At 49.0% G+C, this 23452-nt stretch overlaps 2 protein-coding genes across 2 annotated transcripts in view; both read left to right on the forward strand.

Annotated features, from left to right (window-relative positions):
• LOC119391718 (bone morphogenetic protein 4) overlaps positions 1–23452 on the forward strand; it is a 261822-nt gene that overhangs the window by 60562 nt on the left and 177808 nt on the right. The window lies entirely within an intron of this gene.
• On the forward strand, positions 10828–12817 carry LOC125758004 (uncharacterized protein K02A2.6-like). The gene has a single exon (XM_049414416.1). The coding sequence runs from the start codon at positions 11055–11057 to the stop codon at positions 12681–12683; it is 1629 nt and encodes a 542-aa protein (XP_049270373.1). The 5' UTR covers positions 10828–11054; the 3' UTR covers positions 12684–12817.

Below are 23452 nucleotides of genomic sequence, written 5' to 3' on the forward strand. Positions count from 1 at the left end.
AAGCGTTCTTCATCAAAGTTTGAGTGCTGATTGCGATATATGAACCTTCCGTTTGTTTGCTAGATTGCGGGATATGCATGCTCACCAATTTGTTTCTTACGTGACCTAAAATACCTGCGCACGCACGTGTGTTGGTTTTCATGTGTTCAGTTTCGTGTCAATAACTTCAGTTGTCAGACAGCGTTCGTCCTGTGTCCTTCTCGCCTTGTGTGTCCGTCGTGTTTGCGCTGGTTTTCCAAGTATGCAAGTATAATATTATTGAGCTTCCAACACCTTAACAAACGCCTTTGCTTGATGTGCAACCCAAATTTGGTATCGAAACGAGAAACTATACTGTCACAAGAAATTTTCAGATAAGAGCACGAAGACGACATTATGTGGAATGCGGAAGGATGCCACGTCACCAAACAATTTTTTTTCTCGGCGACAATTCTAGCAATTCCTTGTTTTCAATGCAATAAACCAACACATGTTTGACGAATATATTTGAGACGGTTGCCAGAATGGCTGGGACGTTTGCCGTGGAATGACCCCATCGTGGGAGGTAAATATGCAGTGTGTCACGTATCTCGGGAGCACTTGCAACGCGGAGTGGATTGGGAGAGAGAGAGGAGAGAGACTCGGGAGACACCGTGGTGGCACTGCAAACAAAACTTTATCTAACACACCACGACACACAAAAATGAACACTCAAAATTTACAACAATATTGGCACATCAGGAAATTCCTAGGCTAGTACGCTATCGCTGACAAAACATTGAAAAGCATTCTAGCTCTGCTTGGCTCCTCTAGCCCGAAAGTCTGGCCACTATGGCCTCTCAGTCACTCGCGATACCAATGGAGCGTTCTTACGGTTCGCGGTGTCCGCTGACTCGGGTCGTGGTCCAAGTCGACGCCCGGTCCCGTCCTCGAGGCTCCTGCCGACGTCTCAGGGCCGCCGTCGTTGATCAGACGCCTCGCTGATCGTCTTCCTCGCCGATGTTTCCTTCCTCTCGGAGAACACCGGTCCCTGCCAGCTAGGCCTAATTGTCGGCCTCTCCTCAGTGCCACGGGCTCGAACTGTCGTCGTGGCTCTCCAGTGATTGTCGGTGGGTCGCCGTCGTCTTGCCGAGCTGTGGTAGTGCCGCAGGTGCCGCGAGAACTGCGTGATGAGGCGGCCGCAAGCCCGGGACACCTCGCTCGGTAGACGCCGAGGTCGACGGCCACCCTCCCGGGGCATGCACAACGCTGCCTCCAGAACTCAGCCCTGCTGTTCCCGTCGCGGACGCGACGCTGGCCTGCACCACCTTGCTCCTCGACAACTCCACCGAACAATGACCAAGTCTTCTTCTGTGGTCCCACACCTCAGCTCGGGTCGCGTGGCACACGCCTTTCTCCGGCCAATGGCTTGCGTCGACGTGGCGGGGGTGCACACCATCGGGCACTTTTCCATTCCCCGCGCACCATCGACGCCTTGCGCTGTCCGGCACGCGCCCCGTGCCCCTTTACTCATGACACAGTGCAAGAATTACCTTTGCCTAGCCTATAATTGTGACCCAGACACTGCCAATTTGATGAATACAAGACTAAGCGGAAGGAGGCCGAACATTGTGGAGAAAGACTACCGCTATGCATATGTGGCAGGGTGTGCGAATAGTGAACTTTACAGCCGAATCGAAGGCGAATCGAATAGCGATGACGCCGAATCGAATGCGAATACAAATCGAATATTATTCGAATAGTTTTTGAAGGGTAAGGCGACCCTTTTCAAAGCAGACATATAATAATATGTAGCCATTTAAAAACAGCCCAAGAATTCCACAACATTGATGATGACGGTTCTTCCACTTGCAGTTAGCTCAACTGCGTATGTCGGTACGTCGACACCGAGAGACACCAGGTAACTCTCTCGGACCACCGTGTCTACCTTCTTCTTTGTGTACCGTATTAACGCGTCCTTCGTTCATCATATCCTAAAATGGATTCCAAAAGTGAGGTGCTATATCGATGACCTCATCTTCGTAGGTGATAACGTAGATGACTGTCAAGAAACCGTGGAAAAGGTGCTTCAACGATTTGCACAGCACAATATCACCGTAAAGGATCAGAAGTATGAAGTTTTCAAGGAGTCCGTCATTTATCTTGCGCACAAAGTGACATCAGATGGTATTTTGCCAACAGCAACAAAGATAAAGGCCATCTTGGAAGCACCTCAGCCAAGTAACGTAACGAAGTGCGAGCTTTCTTGGGCCTCCTGAATTTCTACGAAGATTCATCAAAGACTTGGCTACTGTCGCTGCACCAATGTACGACCTGCTCAAGAAGGATAAGACCTGGATGTGGACGGAAGCATGTTTCAGATCGTTCGTGGAATCCAAGCAGCGCCTTATCGACAGTCAAGTTCTGACGTTTTAACGACGTGAAGACGCCAATCGGGTTAAGCTGCGACTCTTCGGCCTACGGTCGCGCGGCCGCAATTTTCCACTGACACCTGACGGTTCAGACAGACCCAGTCGCCTTCGCCTCAGAACGTTGAACGCAGCAGAGCGCAACTATGCGCAAGGTGATAAGGAAACCCTGGCCAAAATTTGCGGTCTAAGCAGGTTTCATGGATACCTGTACGGAGGGAAATTCACGTTGTATACCGACCACCAACCGCTGTTAGGCATCTTTGCATCTGATAAACCAATGCCTTCTATGGCCGCAGCAAGGATTCAGCGTTGGGTTATCATGTTAGCAGCTTATCAGTACGCACTGTGGTAACAGAAACGGCAAAAACATGGAAGTTGCTAGCGCCCTTTCAAGGCTGCTACTTCCAGTCAATCATAAAGATGACACACAAGAATGTCTAGCAGTTTTTGATTCAACGCCTCTCACCGCAAGCCAGGTGGCTAGTGCGACTAAAAGGGACCGCATTCTTTCCAGAGTCGTGCAGTTTACCTTATCTGGCTGGCCAGCGCATTATAATGATCAATCTGACCCCTTCTACGTTCGTCGAAACGAACTTTCATGCGAGCAAGGCAGCGTCACGTGGGGCAGCGAGTCATCATTCTGGACGAACTCCGAGAAGCGGTGCTAACACTGCTGCACGAAGAGCACCCAGGAATGCAAAGAATGAACATGCTTGCTAGGTCGCTTGTCTGGTGGCCGTCAATTGACAAGGACATTGAAGCCACTGTCCGTCAATGTCAAGTGTGCCAAACGACCATGCCTGCGAAAGCACCAGGGCCATCGCATGCATCGACTTATCCAACTCATGTTTGGCAGAGAGTCCATGTCGATTTCGTCATGAAGGATGGCGCCAACTGATTTCTTCTTCTCGACTTTTACTGAAAGTGGATAGAAGTAAAATGTCTCCGCACTACAACGACGTCAACATCGACGGCACTACATCGACCGTCTGAAAGAGATATTTGCAGCGTATGGCTGCCCGGAGGAAATTATCAGTGACAACGGACCTCGGTTTACTGCACAGGAGTTCTCCGATTTTACCTCTTCCTGCGGGATTCGGCATACGCGTACGCCACCATACCATACTTCATCGAATGGGGCAGCAGAACGGCTAGTTCAAAACAACCAAAGCCATTCTACTGAAACAAGTCATTCACGATAACCTCACAGGTCAACACAGAACTCTGCATCAGCGACTTAACGACTTCTTGCTTGCATACAGGAACACCCCAAATTCTGTAACAGGAAGAATGCCGGCTGAGCTGTTCCTGAAACGACAACCTCGAGTAAAGCTTTCGCTCCTGAAGTCAAGTTTTGTACACGATATGAGGAGTCGTCAAGACCGAGACGCCACCTATCGCAGTGAGGGCCGAGGAAGGGACCCGTAGATGGAAGCTGGTGACGCAGTTTTTGTGAAGACTACGAGAGGGGAACCACTGTCGTGGGACGAAGCTGTCCTGGTACGAGTAAGCGACTCCACGTTTGTAGTGAAAGTCGGAGACCATTTTCGTTTCGTGCATATCGACCACTTGAGACCCAGCTGGACTTCGTGTTCAAAGACATCACTCCTCCCGGATATCGCAAAAGCTCACCCTCCAGGTGCCCGTAATGAGGACTTTCCATCAACTCCCTCAGGAGATGCTCCCCCTGGTGACTCCATGATTAGTGATGCTACTGCAGGTCAGCTTGAGCATGTACGATTAGACGACGCCGCTTCAACAGTGCAACCGGCATCGCAGCCTGGTGCAGAACACACGGCAGCGGAGCCTTCAAGCATCACAGCAACTTGAACCACGGCCTCACCCGAAGAGGCTTCTTTGCGAAGAAGTAATCGCACAAGACGCCCGCCTGACCGCTACCAAGCCTCTAATTACGATCGCGGAAAGAAAAGCATATAGCTTTAAATTAAGGAGGAAGGAATGTTCTGTATCCGGCACGCAGTCTGGTAAGATTACACCACCGATGACGTGTGCTTGACCGGCATGCAGCGTTATCTATAGAAGTGCGCCGCTGTATGAAATAAAGGCTTTTCGTATGGCTGCCGCCGATGCGTCGTTACTGCTGCAGAACAGAACAAACACAATTACGTAAATTGAGGCGAGATTATATACAGCAGCAAAAGAAATATTTTGCAACAGTAGGTTGTGATATCTTGCACCTATCACGACGTGTTAACAGGCTGCGTAAATGTAAACAATCTGATGCTGAGGCTCGCGTCTCCTTTGAAAAAGCTGAGGAAGAACTTAGCACTATTACTAAAAGTGCTAAAGATATCTATTTTTCAGTCCAACTTCCTCAAGTACTAAAATCAAGTCCTCGCAAGTTGTGGACGTCAGTATCGCCTAGCACGACTGGCAGTACCTGTTTTAAGATTAACGATGCTTTTAACTCACGACCCGGTTGTCATTTCGAATGCTTTCAACTCATACTTCCAATCTGGCTTCACTCTCGATAACCATACAGTTGCAGAGTTTAGGTATGTTGCTCAGACTAACAAACTAGAAAATATCGCAATAAGTTGTGATGGTGCCTTAAACCTTATCCTGAAACTTGATACTAAAAATGCACTGGTTCCGATGGCATTTCTAATTACTTTCTCGCACGATACTCTTTATGGACAGCATAATACCCTAAATTTTCAGAAATTCTTGGACTCTGGTGTGGTACCACGCTCATGGAAATCTGTCCAAGTACTTTCCTTGCATAAATCAGGCGATAAACAACTTTTTTCTAATTACAGACCAATATCTCGTACACCTTATTCTTGCACGATGTTAGAACACATCATTCACAGACATATAATCGATTCCTTGACAATAATAATATCCTATCATCAGCTCAGCATGGTTTCCGTCGCGGTTATAGTACTGTTACGCAATTAGTCGATTTAATGCATGACGTTGCTTGTGTCTTAGACCTAGATGACCAAATAGATGTCACTTTAATTGATTTCTCCAAAGCTTTTGACTCCATCATTCATTCTAAGCTATTGTTAAAACTAAACGTCCTTCTCGATAACCCTCGTATTGTTTCTTGGACAGCCATTTTTCTTCGTTCGCGCTCACCGTTCGTTTCTTTCAGCTCGACAGATTCATCTCTCATTGACGTCACCACCGGTGTTCCTCAGAGCTCTGTTCTAGGCCCTTTATAATTTTTACTTTTCATTAATATTTTACCTCATAGCATCTGATCTAAAATAAGACTCCACGCAGATGACTGCGTCCTCTATGAAACTATCAATTCCATTGACGATCATTACCACCTTGCGCAATCACTCACATCTTTTAGCAACTGGTGTGACACGAGGGAAATGAACGTTTAACTGCCCTAAAACAGTCGTAATGTATTTTACCAATCGGCGTAACCCCTTCTTTTTTGACTATTCTTTGGGTGGCACTGTGTTTATTAAAGATTCACAGTACAAATATTTTAGGAGTAATTTTAACCAAACGCCTTTCGTGGACTAGCCACATTGACCATGTACGCGGTAAAGCGCTAAAAATTTTGTTTATTTGTGCCACACCTTACCTAACGCCCCTCCAGATACTAAACTGCTTTTATACAAATCACTCATTCGCCCTACTCTCGAATATGTATCCTGTAGCCTGGTTCCCTTACTAACACTGTGAAATAAGCTCGCTAGATAACATTCACCGTCAATCTATCCGTTTCATTTTTCAAACTATAGCCGCAACTTCTCCCCGACCACAGCCCTTCAATCATTAAACATTCCATCACAACCCTCGCGATGCCAAAACGAATGTTTAAATTTTTTACGTGAAATAATGACTCATCCTCCGGCCTTTGTGCCGGTAACCTCATCACATTTACTGATGAAAGTTGTACCCTAAGTTCCCACGCTTTGAACGTAACACCTTTCTTTGCACGTACTATTACCTTTAATACAGTTTTTTTCCGCGCGCAATACAACTGTGGAATTCCCTGCCTGGTAACATCCGCTCCTTACCACTAAAAGACTTGATAGTTGCAGTCGATGAACATCTCACTAACGTGTAATCAACTTCATTTTTCACTCGTGCTTTGTTACGTGTGTACTTGCTTTACAATTTGTATTGCTTGTCTGCATTTTTCTTCTTTTTTTTCTCTGTTGCCTAGTATTATATACAGTAGCACCGCGCAACATGATGTCGAGTCCGTCGTGGTATCGTTCATGGCGTGCACACGCTTTGTCGTGTGGCTCGCCTGCTCGAGCTTGAAGATGCTGTGCCGCCATATGAAGTCTTGCTGGCGGCCGAGGTCACGCTCGACCGGGGCGAGCGCCCTGGGCATGGGGTCCAAAGCCCCGACGACAATCGAAGCCGGCAGCTTCCTTGCTTGCTGGCTTATACCTGTCTCGTACACTACGGGAGTACGGCCAAAAAGCCGGCTGGTAATGTAAATGCGAACATTAAATAAAAGGCAGGAAAAGTGAAATGTGCAGTCTTTTCAACAGAATATAGTAATTTTTGTGATGCAGAAAAACTAAATAATGAAATGAAGACTTCTTTTTTTTACAACGAGAAGCAATAGTTGTAATACATCATTATTTTTGCTGGGAAAAGTTAATGCTTAATAACGATAATACTGTGGTTAATAATTTTGGTTTGGTAAGAAGACTGGGGATCAATGAATTAGCAAGGTAATATCCTTGTGTAACCCAGGAATTCCCAGAGGCCCCGCAGACGTTCCTCTTAATATATTCCAATGAAGCAGCTCCAAAGCGGAGAATATTTAGAACACTTAGTGGTATTTCTATGTTTTAAGTAAAATCAAAGCCTCTTTTCCTTTGATTTTTGAAACGGCGACGTCTAAGTAGATAATGGTCGCTATTTTCAGCTTCGTTACAGCTAGGTAACAAAGGGGATGGCTCCAGAAGACCAGATCTGTTTAAGTAAAACTAAGCGGTGGAAGACGGTATCGTAGTTAGTGATGGATAATTCCAATTTGCGCGTGGGACACGATTTATTATCCCATGTGAAATGCAAGTGCGAAAAAGCTTCAAAAAGAGAAAGTTTTCTGACCTGTAAGAGGCATACGTGATAAAATTGGACCATCAAAGAATGCTCACGCGAGTAAGTCGGCCATCTCGTTTACAAATGTCCCGCGATGTTCTGGCACCATAGCAATCGCAATAGTGAATTTCGGGTGCCTCTTCTCCGTTGTGGACCGACAAAGCCGGCTCTCGTATGTCAGCTGATGAGAGGAGACATTGACTGGCTAAACGCAGTTCGTTCATTCCGAGCGCACTCGGCGCGTTCCGAAATCCGACTTCCCGGGACCCTCCCATAAGGTCTCTTAAAGACACTGCTCACGGGGTCTTCACAAGTTCATGCACGGCGCTCTCGAGCGAAGGTCACGTTAACACTGCTCGAACACTAGTGCTCAGGTGCCTGCAGCCATTGAGATCTGCTACACCATAGTCGTCGGGTCATTAGCTCGGCAGAGTCGCAGTCCGTGGCGAGCACTTCAAGTCGTAAATCGGAGTCCCGAGATCGCTGAGCAGACGCTCGCAGCCGTCGCTGTCCGAGTCCCCCACAATGGCTTGCATCCATCGCACGGTTGTACGAGGCGCTGGCGGAGATGTTCCGGCCAACACCACCACGCGTTTCCGAAGGCGCGCTTCCAGGAAAACACTGCCGAAGCCAGCTGATATACATGCCGATCCTCGGCATTCGCCCGCAGCTCGGTTTTGTATATACGAGTCGAAGGCGCCGCAATTGCTCCGCCCGACATCTCCGCCGCCACTGTGTGGCATAAACGTCTCGTGATGCAACACACCAATGTCCGACGTGTATATTTGTTGCTTGCTGAGAGGCTGTAAGTACAGGTCAATCACGGAGGGAGTGCGAAATAGGGATGTACCTCTTGTGTTATCGTGTTTGTGCATCGTGGTGCTGACGCAGACGCGCTTCGCTATCAGCGGTGACCTGGACTCGGACTGTTGGGCTTCGTGACGTCAACGCTCGGTGTGATAGTGGCTCGAGCATGTATATAAGCAACCGCCCCTTTTTCCTTCCTGGTTGTTAGACAGTTGGTTGTGTGACCGAATAAACATGTGTTGCACTTAGCCATCGTGTGCTGCCTGCCGGTCTCGCCCCTGGTTAGACGAAGATATAATAGTGGCGACGAGGGTGGGACCCTGGTGAATCCGCACGGCCGACAGACGCCAGGCACTTTTGGGAGCGGAAGACTTTCAACATGGCAGCGGCTGGCAAGTTCGAACCCTTCCTCGAGGACGGAGACGAGGATTTCGAATCGTACATCGAGCGGTTCGAGCACTTCCTTCGGGCGACCCAGGTGAGCGACGACCTCAAGGTTTCGGTGTTGGTTACCGCTATTGGGAAGAAAACCTATCGCACGCTTAAAAATCTACTAGCTCCCGCGAAGCCCGAGGAGAAAGAATATGCGCAACTAATTCAAGCCCTCAAGAAGCATTATGCTCCGGAACCCATGGTCATAGCCGAACGCTTCCGATTCAACCGCCGGATTCAGCAGGACACAGAACCGGTGGCGGGCTTTGCGTTGGAATTGAAGAGTCTGGCTGCCTCCTGCAATTTCGGGGCATTTTTGGATGAAGCTTTGCGGGACCGTTTCGTTGCCGGGCTGAAAGACGAGACAACGCAAGCAGTGCTTCTGAAGAGGGCCACACTGACGTTTGCAGAGGCGTGCGAACTAGCCCGAAGTATTGAACTAGCCCGTTCCGAGACGAAGAAATTCCAGCCGGAGGGGCAAGAACTGGGTGTCCACGCCGTACAACGACAAGCTCTGAGTTCAAGGTCGGGACAGCCGCGTGGAGACTACATGGAACCCAGACCAGCGAAAGAAACAACCGGTTGGGCTTGTTACCGATGCGGAGCCACCTCCCACACCGACGAAGGTGCCCGTTCAGGAAATACCGCTGCCGCGCCTGCAAACGAGTGGGCCACTTGGCAAGAGCGTGCCGATCGTCCGCCAGCACAGCACACTATGCGGAGGACAGTAGTGGTGAGGACAATATTTTGCTACAGAATGTATTTTCGTGTAACGAGAGTGTCCGAAACTATACTGTAAACGTACGGGTCGGGGGTCGTAATGTGCCGATGCAGCTAGATACGGGCGCGTCTGTTTCTATCGTCCCCGAGACTCTCTATCAGCGACACTGGGCCGGGCGACCGTTGTTGCCGTGTAGCATAAAGCTAAAAGCCTATGGGGGAACGCCGTTAACGGTTCTGGGCAAGCTGATGATGCCGGTAGAGCACAACAACCAGACAGCGACGCTGCCTCTGATCGTTGTCCGTACGTTGCAAAAGAGTGAGACTGCGTTGCTAGGGCGAGACTGGTTGGAATCTCTTAAATTGGATTGGTTGAGTGTGGATGGGGTGGGGATCGATCGAGTGGCTAGCTTGCTTGAAAGGTTCTCGGAAGTGTTTGAACCAGAGCTCGGACAGATAACGGATTGTCAAGTAAGCTTGTTGCTGAAGGAGGGCACAACGCCGGTCTTTTGTAAACCTCGACCGGTGCCCTTCGCACTCAGAGATCCCGTTTCCCAACAATTGAGGGCCTGGCAGAACGCAGGGGTGATTGTTCCCGTCCTAAAAAGCGACTGGGCCACGCCGCTGGTGGTGGTTCCAAAAGGAGACAACACGGTCAGGATTTGCGGAGACTACAGAATGACGGTGAATCCCTGCTTGCGCACCGATCATTATCCGCTGCCAGTGATGGAAGATTTGTTTGTAGCCTTGCATGGGTGCAAATATTTCACTGTGCTTGACCTTTCAACCGCGTATCAGCAGCTGCAGTTGCACCCTGACTCGCAGTCTTTGCTCACGATAAATACGCACATGGGGCTGTTTAAGTTTACGCGCCTACCGTATGGGATAACCAGTGCACCCTCGATATTCCAGGCAGTCATGGACGATGTTCTAGGAGGCCTAGATAAAGTCGCTTGCTACCTGGATGATGTGTTGATTGCCGGGGAAAGTTTTGAGGAGTGTTGGGAAAAGGTGGAAAGCGTGCTGACAAGGTTCAAGAAACGAGGCATTAAATTGCGCAAAGAAAAGTGCAAGTTTTTCGAAACATCGGTGGCGTATCTGGGTCACGTGCTGGACGCAAATGGCATTCGGCCATCCGATGATAAGGTGCGCGCTATCAAAGACGCGCCGACACCCAAGAACAAACAGGAGCTTCGAGCATATTTGGGCATGCTCAATTTTTATGGCAAATTCGTTCCGAACATGTCAGCAGAGCTGAAACCATTGTATGAGTTGTTGGGCGAAAATGTTAAGTGGCAATGGACGGACAGGGTAGCGGATACCTTTAAGAGATCTAAGGATTGGCTTATGCATCCCAGAGTACTAGCATACTACAATCCGGATCAGGAACTTGGTATGGTGTGCGACGCCTCGGCATATGGACTAGGGGCGATCTTATTTCATAAAATCGCGGGGGTCGAAAGACCGATAGCGTTCGCATCGAGGACACTAAGTCAGGCAGAGCAGGGCTACGCCCACCTGGAGAAAGAGGCTCTTGCAGTTATTTTCGGTCTAAAGAAGTTCCACAAATTTTTGTTTGGTCGAAAATTTTCCGTTTATTCAGATCACCAACCCCTTGTTGGAATTTTCGGGCATGGCAAGCCAATCCCTACAATGGCAGCAGCACGGATACAGCGGTGGGCCTTAATTCTTGCAGCGTATGACTACCGATGGGTCTACCGAAAGGCAAGCGAAATCCAAAATGCCGATGCCCTTTCACGGCTACCGCTCCGAGACAAAGCAGAGGAGTCTGAGGGCGTTTATTTCTTTTCGGTGCTAGACGAGGCTCCATTGTCGGCAAGGGAAATCAGATCGGAAACGCGTAAAGATCGATTGCTGTCCAAAGTGTTGTTTTTTACGCAGAACGGGTGGCCTGCGCATGTGTCGGACGACGATCTTTCACCATACTTCGTTCGCCGTAACGAACTGTCGGTAGACCAAGAGTGCGTAACATGGGGCAATCGCGTGGTTATACCAGCTTCGTTGCGACAGAAGGTTCTAGAAATGCTGCACGAAGGTCACCCAGGGATGACTCGAATGAAAATGCTGGCAAGGAGTCATGTCTGGTGGCCTCGCTTAACGCTAGACATAGAGCAAGCGGTGAAAGAGTGCATCACTTGTCAGTTGTCACAGAATGCGGCAGCTAGAGTGCCACTAATGTCATGGGGCTGGCCAACACGTAGATGGCAGCGAGTTCATCTAGATTTTGCGCAAAGGGACCAGCATTTCTTTTTGGTCCTAATGGACGCTCATTCGAAGTGGGTTGAGGTGTTTGTCATGACAACAACAACAAGTGAAAAGACAGTAGAGAAGTTGCGAGGTGTTTTTGCGGCCTACGGACTACCAGAGGAGATCGTCACCGACAACGGGCCCCAATTCACATCGCAGCACTTCGCAACATTCCTGAGCAGGAATGGAATTCGTCATTCCAAATCTCCTCCCTATCACCCAGTTTCGAATGGTAGCGCCGAACGGTGCGTTCAGACCGTCAAGAAGGACTTGTTTAAACAGATACTAGACGAAGAAAGAAAAGGAGACAAGAAGTCCATGCAACATCGCATAGACCAATTTCTCTTCAGTTATCGCAACACCCCGTCCAGCACCACTGGTGAGACCCCGGCCCAGATCTTCTTGTCATGGCAGCCAAGAACCAGGCTGAGTCTGCTGCACCCGGACATGGAACAACGCATGCGCGAAAAGGGGGAGCAGGCGAAGCTCCACGCAGACCAGAAACGAAGGCCATGGAGAGACTTTTCGGAAGGCGACCAGGTTTTGGTAAAAGGACTCCGCCCGGACGACGACAAATGGCTGTTGGGTACAATTGCTCAGCGGTGCAGCGCATGCACGTACATTGTTCGCGTCGGAGACGAGGACCGATACGTTCACGCTGATAACCTGCGACTGCGTACATTTCAGGAGAACCGGAGCTGGCTTAAGGCGGCGGGAACCGTACTGGACGGGCCGAGAGTGGAAAACAAGGGTCCGCTCTTCAGGGACACTAGAGAGCCCACCTCGACCAGCACGCCTACTCGGCTCAACGATCAGGACCAACCAGCATCGAACTTGACGTCACCAGCAGCTGAATCGGCAGGGTCTTCTACCGAGCCGTCTCCGGGCCTTCTACACGACAGCGGTCCGACGCTCGACAGTGGTCCCCATAACGGCGACCCCTCGGGACAATCAACACCGCAGCTTCGACGTTCTACCCGGTTGAGGCGACCGCCAGACCGTTACGTGCCGTGAGACGAAACCTCGTGAGGGGAGAGGAGTGTTGTGTTATCGTGTTTGTGCATCGTGGTGCTGACGCAGACGCGCTTCGCTATCAGCGGTGACCTGGACTCGGACTGTTGGGCTTCGTGACGTCAACGCTCGGTGTGATAGTGGTTCGAGCATGTATATAAGCAACCGGCCCTTTTTCCTTCCGGGTTGTTGACAGTTGGTTGTGTGACCGAATAAACATGTGTTGCACTTAGCCATCGTGTGCTGCCTGCCGGTCTCGCCCCTGGTTAGACGAAGATATAATAGTGAAATTATCGCGAGAAGACGCTCGGCAAGCGAGAGAACGCGCAAAAACAAAATGCAGGTAGTGACGCCAACTTAGAGTTACCGCATCGGCTCGCCGTGACGTCATAAATTTCGACGGCGTCTGCTAACGCCTACGTAATGGTTTATCGGTAAAAATTGTTTGCATTGTGTTCTGAGGGACCCACAGTCTTGACATAGCAAGCTTCAGAAAAAGGGAGAGTTGGGCGCTGTTTCAATATGAAGCTTCAGAAAACTTCATTGAACCAGCGTGGCCAAAATTCGCCAAGAGACTGAAATTCGTGAGGTCACATTGACGTTCGCATGCTAAAGTTTCGGCGCGCAATTCAGAAATGAAACTTTGACGTTCATTTTCGGTTCTAATAATTATCCTGTAACGGCGAAATCTACAATAGAGTCCTGAAAGAATTTACCCGCGTGAACTGATTTAATGCTTGGCTTTAGTGTCTCTTTGCGGTATACATGTGACGTGCACTGCTATAAGGGTCCCTAAACAAACGTACATACAAAGCCTGGTGACGCTGGTTATTCTATACCCAGCAAAAAGATAAAAAGAAAAACGTTGATGTGAGGTTGTGCTACAGGACGCCTTTCTCCGACCATGAAACTACCGGTTGACTGCAGCATGAGAGTGAACAAAAAGACGAGAAACTAGCAGCTGACAGCGTCTCGTAACATGTTCACCGATGTAAACGTTCAAGCTAGTCAACATTGGGCGAATTATCAAGAATTAACGCTATGGCAACATCATGGGGCGTATCGGACAACATTTCTAAGCTTTGTAGCTGTCTCCACCTTTGTGGCTTCTGCATTATGAGGATTTCTACGCTTAGCGCGATTTCCTGTATGTGTGGTCGGAAAGCTGACTCTACAAGATTGTAGGTGATGCCACTGGCGCTGACTAACAACTGCTTTATTCTTCGTGCAACAACGCATGTAAGTTCCTGAACCACATAACCGTGCATGCGCACGCATTACAAGGCCGCATATTGCGTAAGTAACATCAGATACAGTTAACGGAGAAGAATAAGGCCAGTCAGCGACAGTGCTTGCCTCATCTGTTCTTTGTGGTCCGTCCTGGTGTTGCGCTGAAGTGCTCCACTTAAAAGGTTGCTGAGCCTCCCAGAAACAAAGACTGACGGCGGAATTCTCTTACTATCGTTTACTATACCAGTTTATATGCGCTTAACTGCAGTAGTCAATAGAAATTTCGGTTGTATATTACACATAGTTTCTCTGTTTTATAAATATCTTGCGCTTAGAGCTCGACACTTTTCTCTCGGCCCGTTCCGTTCAGGGCAGACACTCACCCTTGGCGGCACCGCTTCCCCTTGTGGCCTTTTTGTCCTTGCTCTTCTTCTTGCCACGCTTGTTGTGCCGTCTCACTGTGACGCAAAAGAAAAGGCAAGACGTCAGTCATCACAGCGAAGCGCGGCAGTTTAAACTATAGAAAACACATTTTTGTAGAGAACTTTCGAGCGCATTTCTTCGCAATGTCACAGAAGTCACCACCGACGCAAAAATGCACCTTGTTAATCGTCCACTTAGTCCACTTACTTTAGTTTCATTTTCTTTGGCATACCTTTTGGGATCACTATTAGAACGGTTCATCTTCGCCTTGTCGCCTAAATGCGTTAACTCAGCGTAGCTAACGCAGTCAGGTCCGGGAGATGACGCCTTGTTCACCAGTGCCAATGCTCCAAGCAGTTCCATGATCGAATGCCAGCTGGGAGAGTGGGCGTCTTGAACCTTGCTGGAAACGAGCTCGTGTCATTCCTATTCTCAAGCCTGGCAAGTCTCCAACGGACCTTAACTCCTATCGTCCCATTGCTCTTCTCAGTTGCGTAGGAAAGCTTATGGAGAAGATGGTATTGATGCGCCTGGACTGGTTGCTGATGAACAAGAATGCATACCCTCCACAAATGTCAGGGTTTCGAAAGGGCCGCAGTAGCATCGACAATGTGATTCGTCTCATTAACTGCGTAAAACTCAACAAAGCTACGGGCAACATCACTATCGGCGTATTCCTCGACATCAAGGGAGCGTTCGATAACGTGACTCACGATAACGTGACTCACGCCCTTAAGTCTGTCGGAGTTGGCGGTCGTATGTACCGCTGGATCTTGGACTACCTCACTGATCGGTCAGTCTACATGTCCACAAGAGAAGGTGACACAGCCCCGCACACAGTGCATCGAGGAGTTCCCCAGGGCGGTGTTCTAAGTCCAACCTTATTCAACATCTCTCTCATTGGACTGGAGAAGTGTATCCCTGCATCGGTCGAAATCTCTCTCTATGCAGATGACATTTGTATATGGAGCAGTGGTCGCAACAGACGTGTCCTACGAGCAAGACTACAAAAAGCTCTCAATTCAATCGAAAAATTCTTACTCGGGCGAGGTCTAATGATGTCACCAGAAAAATGCGCCGCCGTTGCTTTTACGAGGCGTGATGTTTCGCGCTATACGTTAAAGGTAGCGAATTCTCCCATTCGGTATGTGCAAAGTCACAAGTTTCTGGGAGTGACAATCGACAGGCTAATGACATGGACGCCCCAAGTTCGAATACTAAAGGAAAAAGTTGCATCATATGCGAGCATCTTCCGCATGTTATCAAGCAACGCCGGGGGCTGCTCCGTAAGTGCCCTGCTGCGAATGTATACGGCTCTCTGTGAAGGTCTTCTAAGATACAGCCTTCCTGCGTTACATGGCATTTCACAAACCAACATACAAGCGCTGACTGGAGCTCAAGCGAAAGCCCTGAGAGTGTGCCTTGGCCTACCAAAAAACACATCAAGTATTGGAACCCTTGCCGAAAGCAGACGCCTATCAGCTGCAGTGCTTCTGCAGCAGGAGCTTCTTCGAGTTCACTTGCGTTATGCCACCAGAATGCCGGGTCATCCGCTTGCTTCAGACAGCAGTCTTGTGGTGCGGAGCTTGCTTCCGCTGCATTATGAAAGCGCATCAATGCCTACAGAGCCATCGTGGAAAATTCCTTCGTGGTCAATAATCACTTTTGTGCCTGGGTTCAAGAACAAGAGACGTACACCCGGACCAGCACTAACATATTTCACCCTACAGCACGTGGAAAATAATTACAGGGCTCACCGTCATATTTACACTGATGGCTCTGTTACACCTACGTCGTCTGCAATTGGTGTCTGGATTCCATCTGCCAATGTCACCATCTCTGCCACTCTTAGTCACCGCACTTCATCTACAGCGACTGAACTGGCTGCACTACGGGCTGCATTTTAATTACATTGTAGATCAGACAGCTGAGTCTTGGGTCATCTTCACCGACTCAAGAGCGGCGCTGCAGTCTCTGAAGTCCCCAAGCACGCAAGACCAACTCGTCATGGACATCAAATATCTATGCAACAAAGCCTGTGACCTCCATCACCGCATTGCTCTGCAGTGGATACCTGCCCACTGTGGAATACAAGGCAACGTCCATGCTGATGACGCTGCCAAAGCTGGACATGACGCCTCGAGAGAAATCATCAAGATACCTTTCTCGAGAAAAGATGCCGCGACAATCGTATCGGCACACGCTTGGCGGCTCCAGCGATCCCTCTGGACAGATGCTAATCACCAGTATGGACCACTTTACAAGATTGACCCATCGTGTAACTTTGATATGCCGCGAGACCTAAACAGTGTTGCGACCGGGTATTTGGATCAATCCCACCGCTGCCACCAGTTGTTGCGCCGGTGTGTTTGGATCCGTCCCTTCTCGACAACCAGGCTGTTGCTACGAGAGGGCAGCGTCGTACCCGGACTCCGTTTGGTAGCGTAGTCGAGTCTCCGGGTTGAGGAACTGATGCTAGCAAGTTGGGAAAACAATAACAAGTTTACTGACACTTTTCGTACACTCAATTACATAGTTACAAGGAAAGAGTTCAGCGACGAGCGAATTGGATGAGCCTGTTACCGAGGGCTCAGAGCCCCATTTCTCACTCAGCACCGTCGTTTTAACCCCTCAGTTTGGCTCCTCCCTCTTGATGACCACCAATCACACACATGACACCTCCCACCATGGCACAGTCCATTTCACTGTCGCGGAGGGGTCATGGCACACTTGAAGCGGCAAGAGTCCTGCGGTTGTCGACACGCAGGTGGGGGAGAAGCAGAACAGGTTCCTCGTGCCTGCCCATGCAGATCTTTTCCCGACGCAGCGAAAGGGTTGCGGAGACTCCCGTCCAAACATACCCGTCAGGTGGCTTCGGCAGCGTACCAAGCCAAGCCCAGGTGGTCCATTGTCTCCGGCATCGCCGTCCCAGACTTTGAGGCCGAGATTCTGCCCATTGTTGGTCACTCACCGTCCCAGGAAATTCGTTTCCAGGAAGGATACAGGTGTTCTAGCAGCGGGAGAACACCTCGTCCGCCGATTCTCTTGGTCAGTGCTTCGCCACCGACAGCCGGTCATAACAACAGGCAAGATGAAACATGCTTGCACCGCATCAGACTGAACGTCGCATACACCAACTACTTCAGGAGCAAGATTAAGCTGTCAGACTCACCAATGTGCGTCCAATGCAACGTCCAAGAAGATTTACATCATGTTCTTTGTGAATGCAAGCGATACGCATCAGAGAGACAGTCTCTGAAGGCAGCCTTGCATCTTCAACGGGGATCGTGCTTAGAGTTGCGACATGTTCTGGGCCCATGGCAAAGCAGCACCTGTGCGCTACGTGCCACGAAAGCGCTGTTGAATTTCTTGCGGGCCACGAGCCTGAACCAAACTTTGTAAACTTGTGGACTGTATGTGTTATGTGGTTATCACTGTATATATCATAATCGTCACCCAGCACCTGGAGTAGCATGTCAGGCGAACAGCCAGGCAAACATCTCCAGCTTCATTAAACGGTTTATCTCTCTCTCTATTAGAACGGTTGAGCAAGCAGAGGATAGGAGATGATAACGCACTTTGCAGTAGTTGAGCAGGATGTTTTCGGAAAGATTCGTTCTAAACATTTATTTTATTTATTTTTATTTATTTATTTATTATTTATTTATTTATTTATTTATTTATTTATTTATTTATTTCTTCTTTCGTTTTGCTCCATGTCCCGGAAAACGCATGTAAGCGAAACCAGTGCCTTTCTCACACGCATTTGCTAATTTCTGACCGAGACCCATTGCCCCACTCAAGCCTCGGCGCTAGTACCTTGCTACAATACAAGGAAAGACGCCTACCCGATGTTACAAGGACATCCAATAGGGAGCCCAACCCATACCTACCTGCTAAAAAGCAGCGAAATTAAATCACGTCATAAAGAGCCCGAGTTATATACCGTGCAACCGCGGGCCGCAAAAATTGACATTCATAACTTGAGGCCTTAAAGTTCCTGAATGACATATTTTCGGCGGAGCTGTCACACGCCCAAATTTAATTACATTTTGGCCTGAGTTGTCGACAACAAGGCCTTTTGAAGTGAGCAAACTTAATTATAATGTGAATTTTTGAAAACGCGTTTTCAGAAATTGCCGTTCCTTCAAGGTTAGCGAATATAAGCGTAAACATGCTACATTGCCGGTTTGCCATTGCCTTTTACTCCAACTCAACCGACCACAGCAATCGCTTCGGCCATTGCATATCGAATTCGAAGCCTAGAAGTAGGGACACGGGCGCCTGTGGTGTTGAAGCGTTGGAACTCCTGCCTGAATGAAGTTTGTGTGACAACGCCCTCGGGCGTTGTCAGAAGTCAAGTACAAAATATTTTAGAAGATAGGCATTGTTTCGAATGCTTCAATTAGACTTCGATCCGCGAGCTTTGGCGTTCGAGAGTACGCATTTTGCAGTGGAGTGCGTTCTGGCTTGAACGCATTTAGTAGCGAATGACATTAAGGCACATTTGTTTGTCCGTGTGGCGTCACGCAAAATGGCGTTTTTTAAAGCGTAAGGCATTACGAATTTAATTGCCATTTCCGGGCCCGGCTGTGGCACGTATTTTAGAATCGACTCGCAAACACCGCGAGGAATAAGTTTAGGCCGGCAATCTGGACATCACTCGCTGCAGCCACCCTCGTCACATTTCCGCGCCGACAGTATACACAGACGCAAGCTGCGCTATCGACAGCGCGCGCTCAGAATTGACCGGTGTGGTAGCCTTGTTGACCTGACGTATAGAAGACCTCGCGATGTCCCTCAGCGCAAGCTGCCGCGTCTGCAGCGCCGGCCCCTTTCCTCTGTCAGCGCGCCGACTAGGACGGGGAGCGATGACGCGCAGCGGGTTTGCTTCGCTAGTTGAAGAGCGCTTTAGGCACGAAGCGGCCTTCGCTCGTCCGGCGTTCCCTGGAGGACTCCCGAGTCGCCGACGCGCTCGTCGAGCTCAGTATCTGTCCACCCGCTCTTTGACAGCCACCTTCGCTGTCTCCTCTTTCTCCAGCCCCCCATATATATATATACCTTCCCGCCGCGCCACCGCCTCTTCCCAACTCATTGTGCTGCAGTGGAGGGTCGCTCCTGGGGTTGCGACCGTTTGCGTGCAGCTTCATTTATCGGCACCTATACAGAACCGCTAGTGAATGAAACACTGACGGTGCACGCGTGGACATGTGTTGTGGCAGCGTGGCGACAGGGAATATCTTCGGAACGTAAATTGTTTTATCTACTATCATTACAGTTAGAGTTGTCGATGAACTCGAAAACGGGGACCATGTCTCCTAAGCAGAGGCAGCGTTCATGCACTTAATGCACCGATCGACGGTCAGCATTCAAAAAGCATTTATCAAAGGAGTCCTCAAGCCGCGCTAATGCGTCTTTTCTCCTGAACCTCTTCCATTTACCACTCGTCGATGTGGTGCATTTGTATGTGCGCACATGCGTAAGAGGAAATCCATAAATTGAACCCAAGTAAAAAAAACGGTTACTTCCGTTCATTCCTCGCATCATCATAACCTGCGCGAGGCGCGTGCGAATGAAGGAGGGAGCGATTATACAGGTCGCACTGCGCGGCGAAATGCGCGTACGCTTCCGAACAGAAGTGCACGGAACTATGACGCCAGTTCAAGTGGAAGATGGTTGGAGATGCCCCGGGGAGCCCGCTCCCCCTCGAGTCCGCAGCACATGCCACGAAGCGCTCCAGTCTTCAAAAAAGTTCGTCGTTTTCATTCCTCTGCTGCGCTATCTGCCTCACTCCGAAGGTCTTCGCAAGGAAGCACGCCTTCTTCCATCCCCACGTCGGCGTTGGGCCGGAAGACGAAGCTACATTCAAATATTAACAAACAAACAAACACAAACGTCCCGTGAAAATAACGAAAATGATTTTTTTAAAAAACGATAGAAAGTTTGCTCAAGTTGTTTGGAAGTCGAGAAGTCGTAGATCTACTTGGTACTTGAAAGTTTTGCCGCTGGGAGGCACCGAAGCGAAGCAGAAATAAGGCGGAAAAATAATCTCATTTGCTGCCACAAACTTCGCAACGCAAGCCCAAGGTATATACGCTCGCCGAACTGGCGTCACAGAGGGGTGAGGAAGACATTGTAGCAGGCACAACGGCAATGCGTCCAGCCTGTCGCTCGGAGTTGTGCGTTGTCGTGCTTACTGTCTCCGCTCTCCTTCAGCGAGCTGTGTGTATCGCACTAAGGAAAACACAAAAAATATTTCAGGGCGCGATTGGAGAAGCTGGCTGAACTTGAACCACTCGCTTCGAAGGTCTATACCACGTAGTAAAAGAAACATAATTCGAATTAGAGCTCTCGAAGGGGCCGTAAAGAGTCCTCTCTCTCTCTTTCTCTGCATCACTTGCACAGTCAGGGTTGCAGGTTGGCTATCTTGCGCCAATTGGCTACCTTTTTTAGGCTGGTGGCGGCAGAAAAAACGTCTTGGCTACTTGGCTATTTTTCGGCTACTTTCTTGTTGCCCCGATTTGAACGAAATTATCAATATATTGCGGCATCGCAGAAGCTGGCTTTCAATTAAGCGGTATGAAAACACGGTGTCCAAGGCGTTTTAAAGGGGTCCAAGGTGTCATATGATGACGTCATCATGTGAAGTCACGTTGTGTGACGTCATAGTGACGTCATGACAAATTTTGGCGACCTGTCACGTCATGGTATCGTCATAGGGTGAGGTCATCGCGCGATGACGGTATTTTACATCAGTCGAGTTCACGTCAAGCGCAGACAGTCAAGGGCAGGTAACACGGGGGGCACTTCACAGGAAACAAATCCCGAGAGAGTTGCAGTGGTACCGTATCTACACGGCATTTCACATAAACTCAAAATGATAGGCCAAAGAGTGGGTGCGTCGGGGGTTTTTTCCGCGCCGAATAAACTGTCTCAGTTATGTGTCCGAACTAGTCCTGTAGGAAGCACCGCGAGCCATTGCAAAGTTAAGCACCGTAAAAAGTTTGTTGAGTGTGCAGGGGGAATTGTTTACAGTATACCTTTCTTGTGGTCTAAGGTACGTTGGTCAGACAGGCGGGTGTCTTAATGTAAGACTACCGGAACATTGCCAGAAAGTAAGAAATGTGGGAAGGGACGGTTTTTTGGCCTCTCAGTGTTCTGAATGTGGATGTCAGGCATTGTTTGAAAAAGCAAGAGTTCTCGCATCCCAGCTAACGAAGGCTCTAGAATCATAATTCAGGCCGCCACAATAGCTCAAGGTAGTATTGCATCAGTAGACCGTCCATATCCTTATCGGAAAAAAACATGGACGTATTTGAATCTTCGGCACGTGTGGTTCCAGGGTGATTTCCTTGGTTTTGGGGGGGGGGGTGGGGTTCCTTCTTGCCTTTTAGTTGTTTGGTTTTTTTGAATACTTGGATAAGCATGTTGTCTTATCTTGTCTGTAGCCTATATATTTGTGCGTCCTTGTATTAAAAATCAGTTGGAAGTCTGCGCTGGTCCTCGTCTTTTCTATGTGTACTGTGTCAAATTTTTGCGCTGAGCAGTTTAATTCCAATAGATCATTGCCGAAGGAAACTTGTGGCAGCGCGAGCCATTTCCTTCTTTATATACCCCATGATGCCACACCGCACGGAGGGAGGGAGCCGACTTTATTAAAGTAAGGCTGCTTGGTTACATGGTTACTGTGGGCGGCGCCCCTCCTGCTGGGCCCCACTGGCTATTGCCGCTCGCCGGGCCTGCAGTCAAGGGTCGCCAATCGATTTTGCAAAGACCTCTGAGCATTGCCAGACCGCAACGCACGGAGATAATTGCAGTTATGGGCGTCGCTTCCTTTAAAAGATATACCACGCCTCTGTTTAGGCCCCGATATGCCCGCGCGCTACCTCGATGTAGCCAGCGGCCGCACGCAAATGTCGAACACTGAGCGCAAGGGATGTTTGCGTAGATCGAGCGGCACACAAAGGGCCGCGTTTTCAGGCCATCCCTGCCACCAGTGGCTCATCACGGAGAGTGGGAGCTTCCTGTGCATGCACGCAGTGGCGCGCGAGAGCGAGGCGGTGACGCGCATGCCTACGCATCGACGAGGCCAAGTGTCTTCGCCCGTATTCATCACGCTTCGACAGAAAGCTGTGACGAAATCCATCGCTTTTCCTTTTCGCACCATTTTTTTCTTTTTTTTGTCTTTTACGGCACTCCCAGAAGGTGCCCCGGAAAGAGCACGCGCTGATTTTCGTGCGTTCTCCGGTCAAAAAAAAAAAAAAAAAAAAAAAAAAGAGGCGCGGTTGCGCCACTTGGCGACACCATCTGTTCTCTGCACAGAAGAGAGGCTCTAAAGCTCCTACGAAAAGGATATGACACGTTCACTGCAGCGATCTTCGAGCGCTTTTAGCCCGAGCACGGCACGAGTGCAGCCTGCTTCGTTGCGCTGAGGGCGGCGTTATATGCCGACTGGCGGCGCGCTTTTAAGTGCATGACGCCGTGCATCCCCGAGATTCGACCTCTGCCGAAACAGGTCACCTGCGGGCTCTTTAAGCTTTTGCTGCTGCGTTTCAAAGGCCTCGCCTCTGTTTCTACGATAACTTGGTTCTATGGCACATTCTCTGAGACGCTGCCTATAGAAATAATGTATTATTATTATTATTATTATTATTATTATTATTATTATTATTATTATTATTATTATTATTATTATTATTATTATTATTATTATTATTATTATTATTATTATTATTATTATTATTATTATCTAGGAAGCCTTGAGCTCGACGCGAACACATGTGCATCAGAGCGTGCTAGCTTGCTACAATACGCGAGCGAAATAATAATGAAAATTAGCTATGGTGATTATATGATGTTATATAATGGTGGTGGTCCAGTAGAAGAGCAGCCTATTTAGGAATATGAGACACCATACTTTTAAGAATTAGTGAGTGCAGTGGGGTGCTAGGCAAATGGCAGGCTACAGCACAGCCCCACGCAGCAATTAGAGAGCTTTAGATAGTGGAACGCCACTTGAATCAACTTTAATTTTAATTTTAACTTAAAGCTCGCTATTGAGGCGGGTGTGCGGTTAAGGCGGCTCCAGAAATGGGCCTCCCTTGAGACAGCGCATAGCT

The sequence above is a fragment of the Rhipicephalus sanguineus genome, chromosome 1, assembly GCF_013339695.2.
Source record: "Rhipicephalus sanguineus isolate Rsan-2018 chromosome 1, BIME_Rsan_1.4, whole genome shotgun sequence".
NCBI lineage: Eukaryota > Metazoa > Arthropoda > Arachnida > Ixodida > Ixodidae > Rhipicephalus > Rhipicephalus sanguineus.

Coding starts and splice junctions, on each gene's coding strand:
- LOC125758004 (XM_049414416.1), top strand. CDS start 11,055: ATGGCAGCAGCACGGATACAGCGGTGGGCCTTAATTCTTGCAGCGTAT.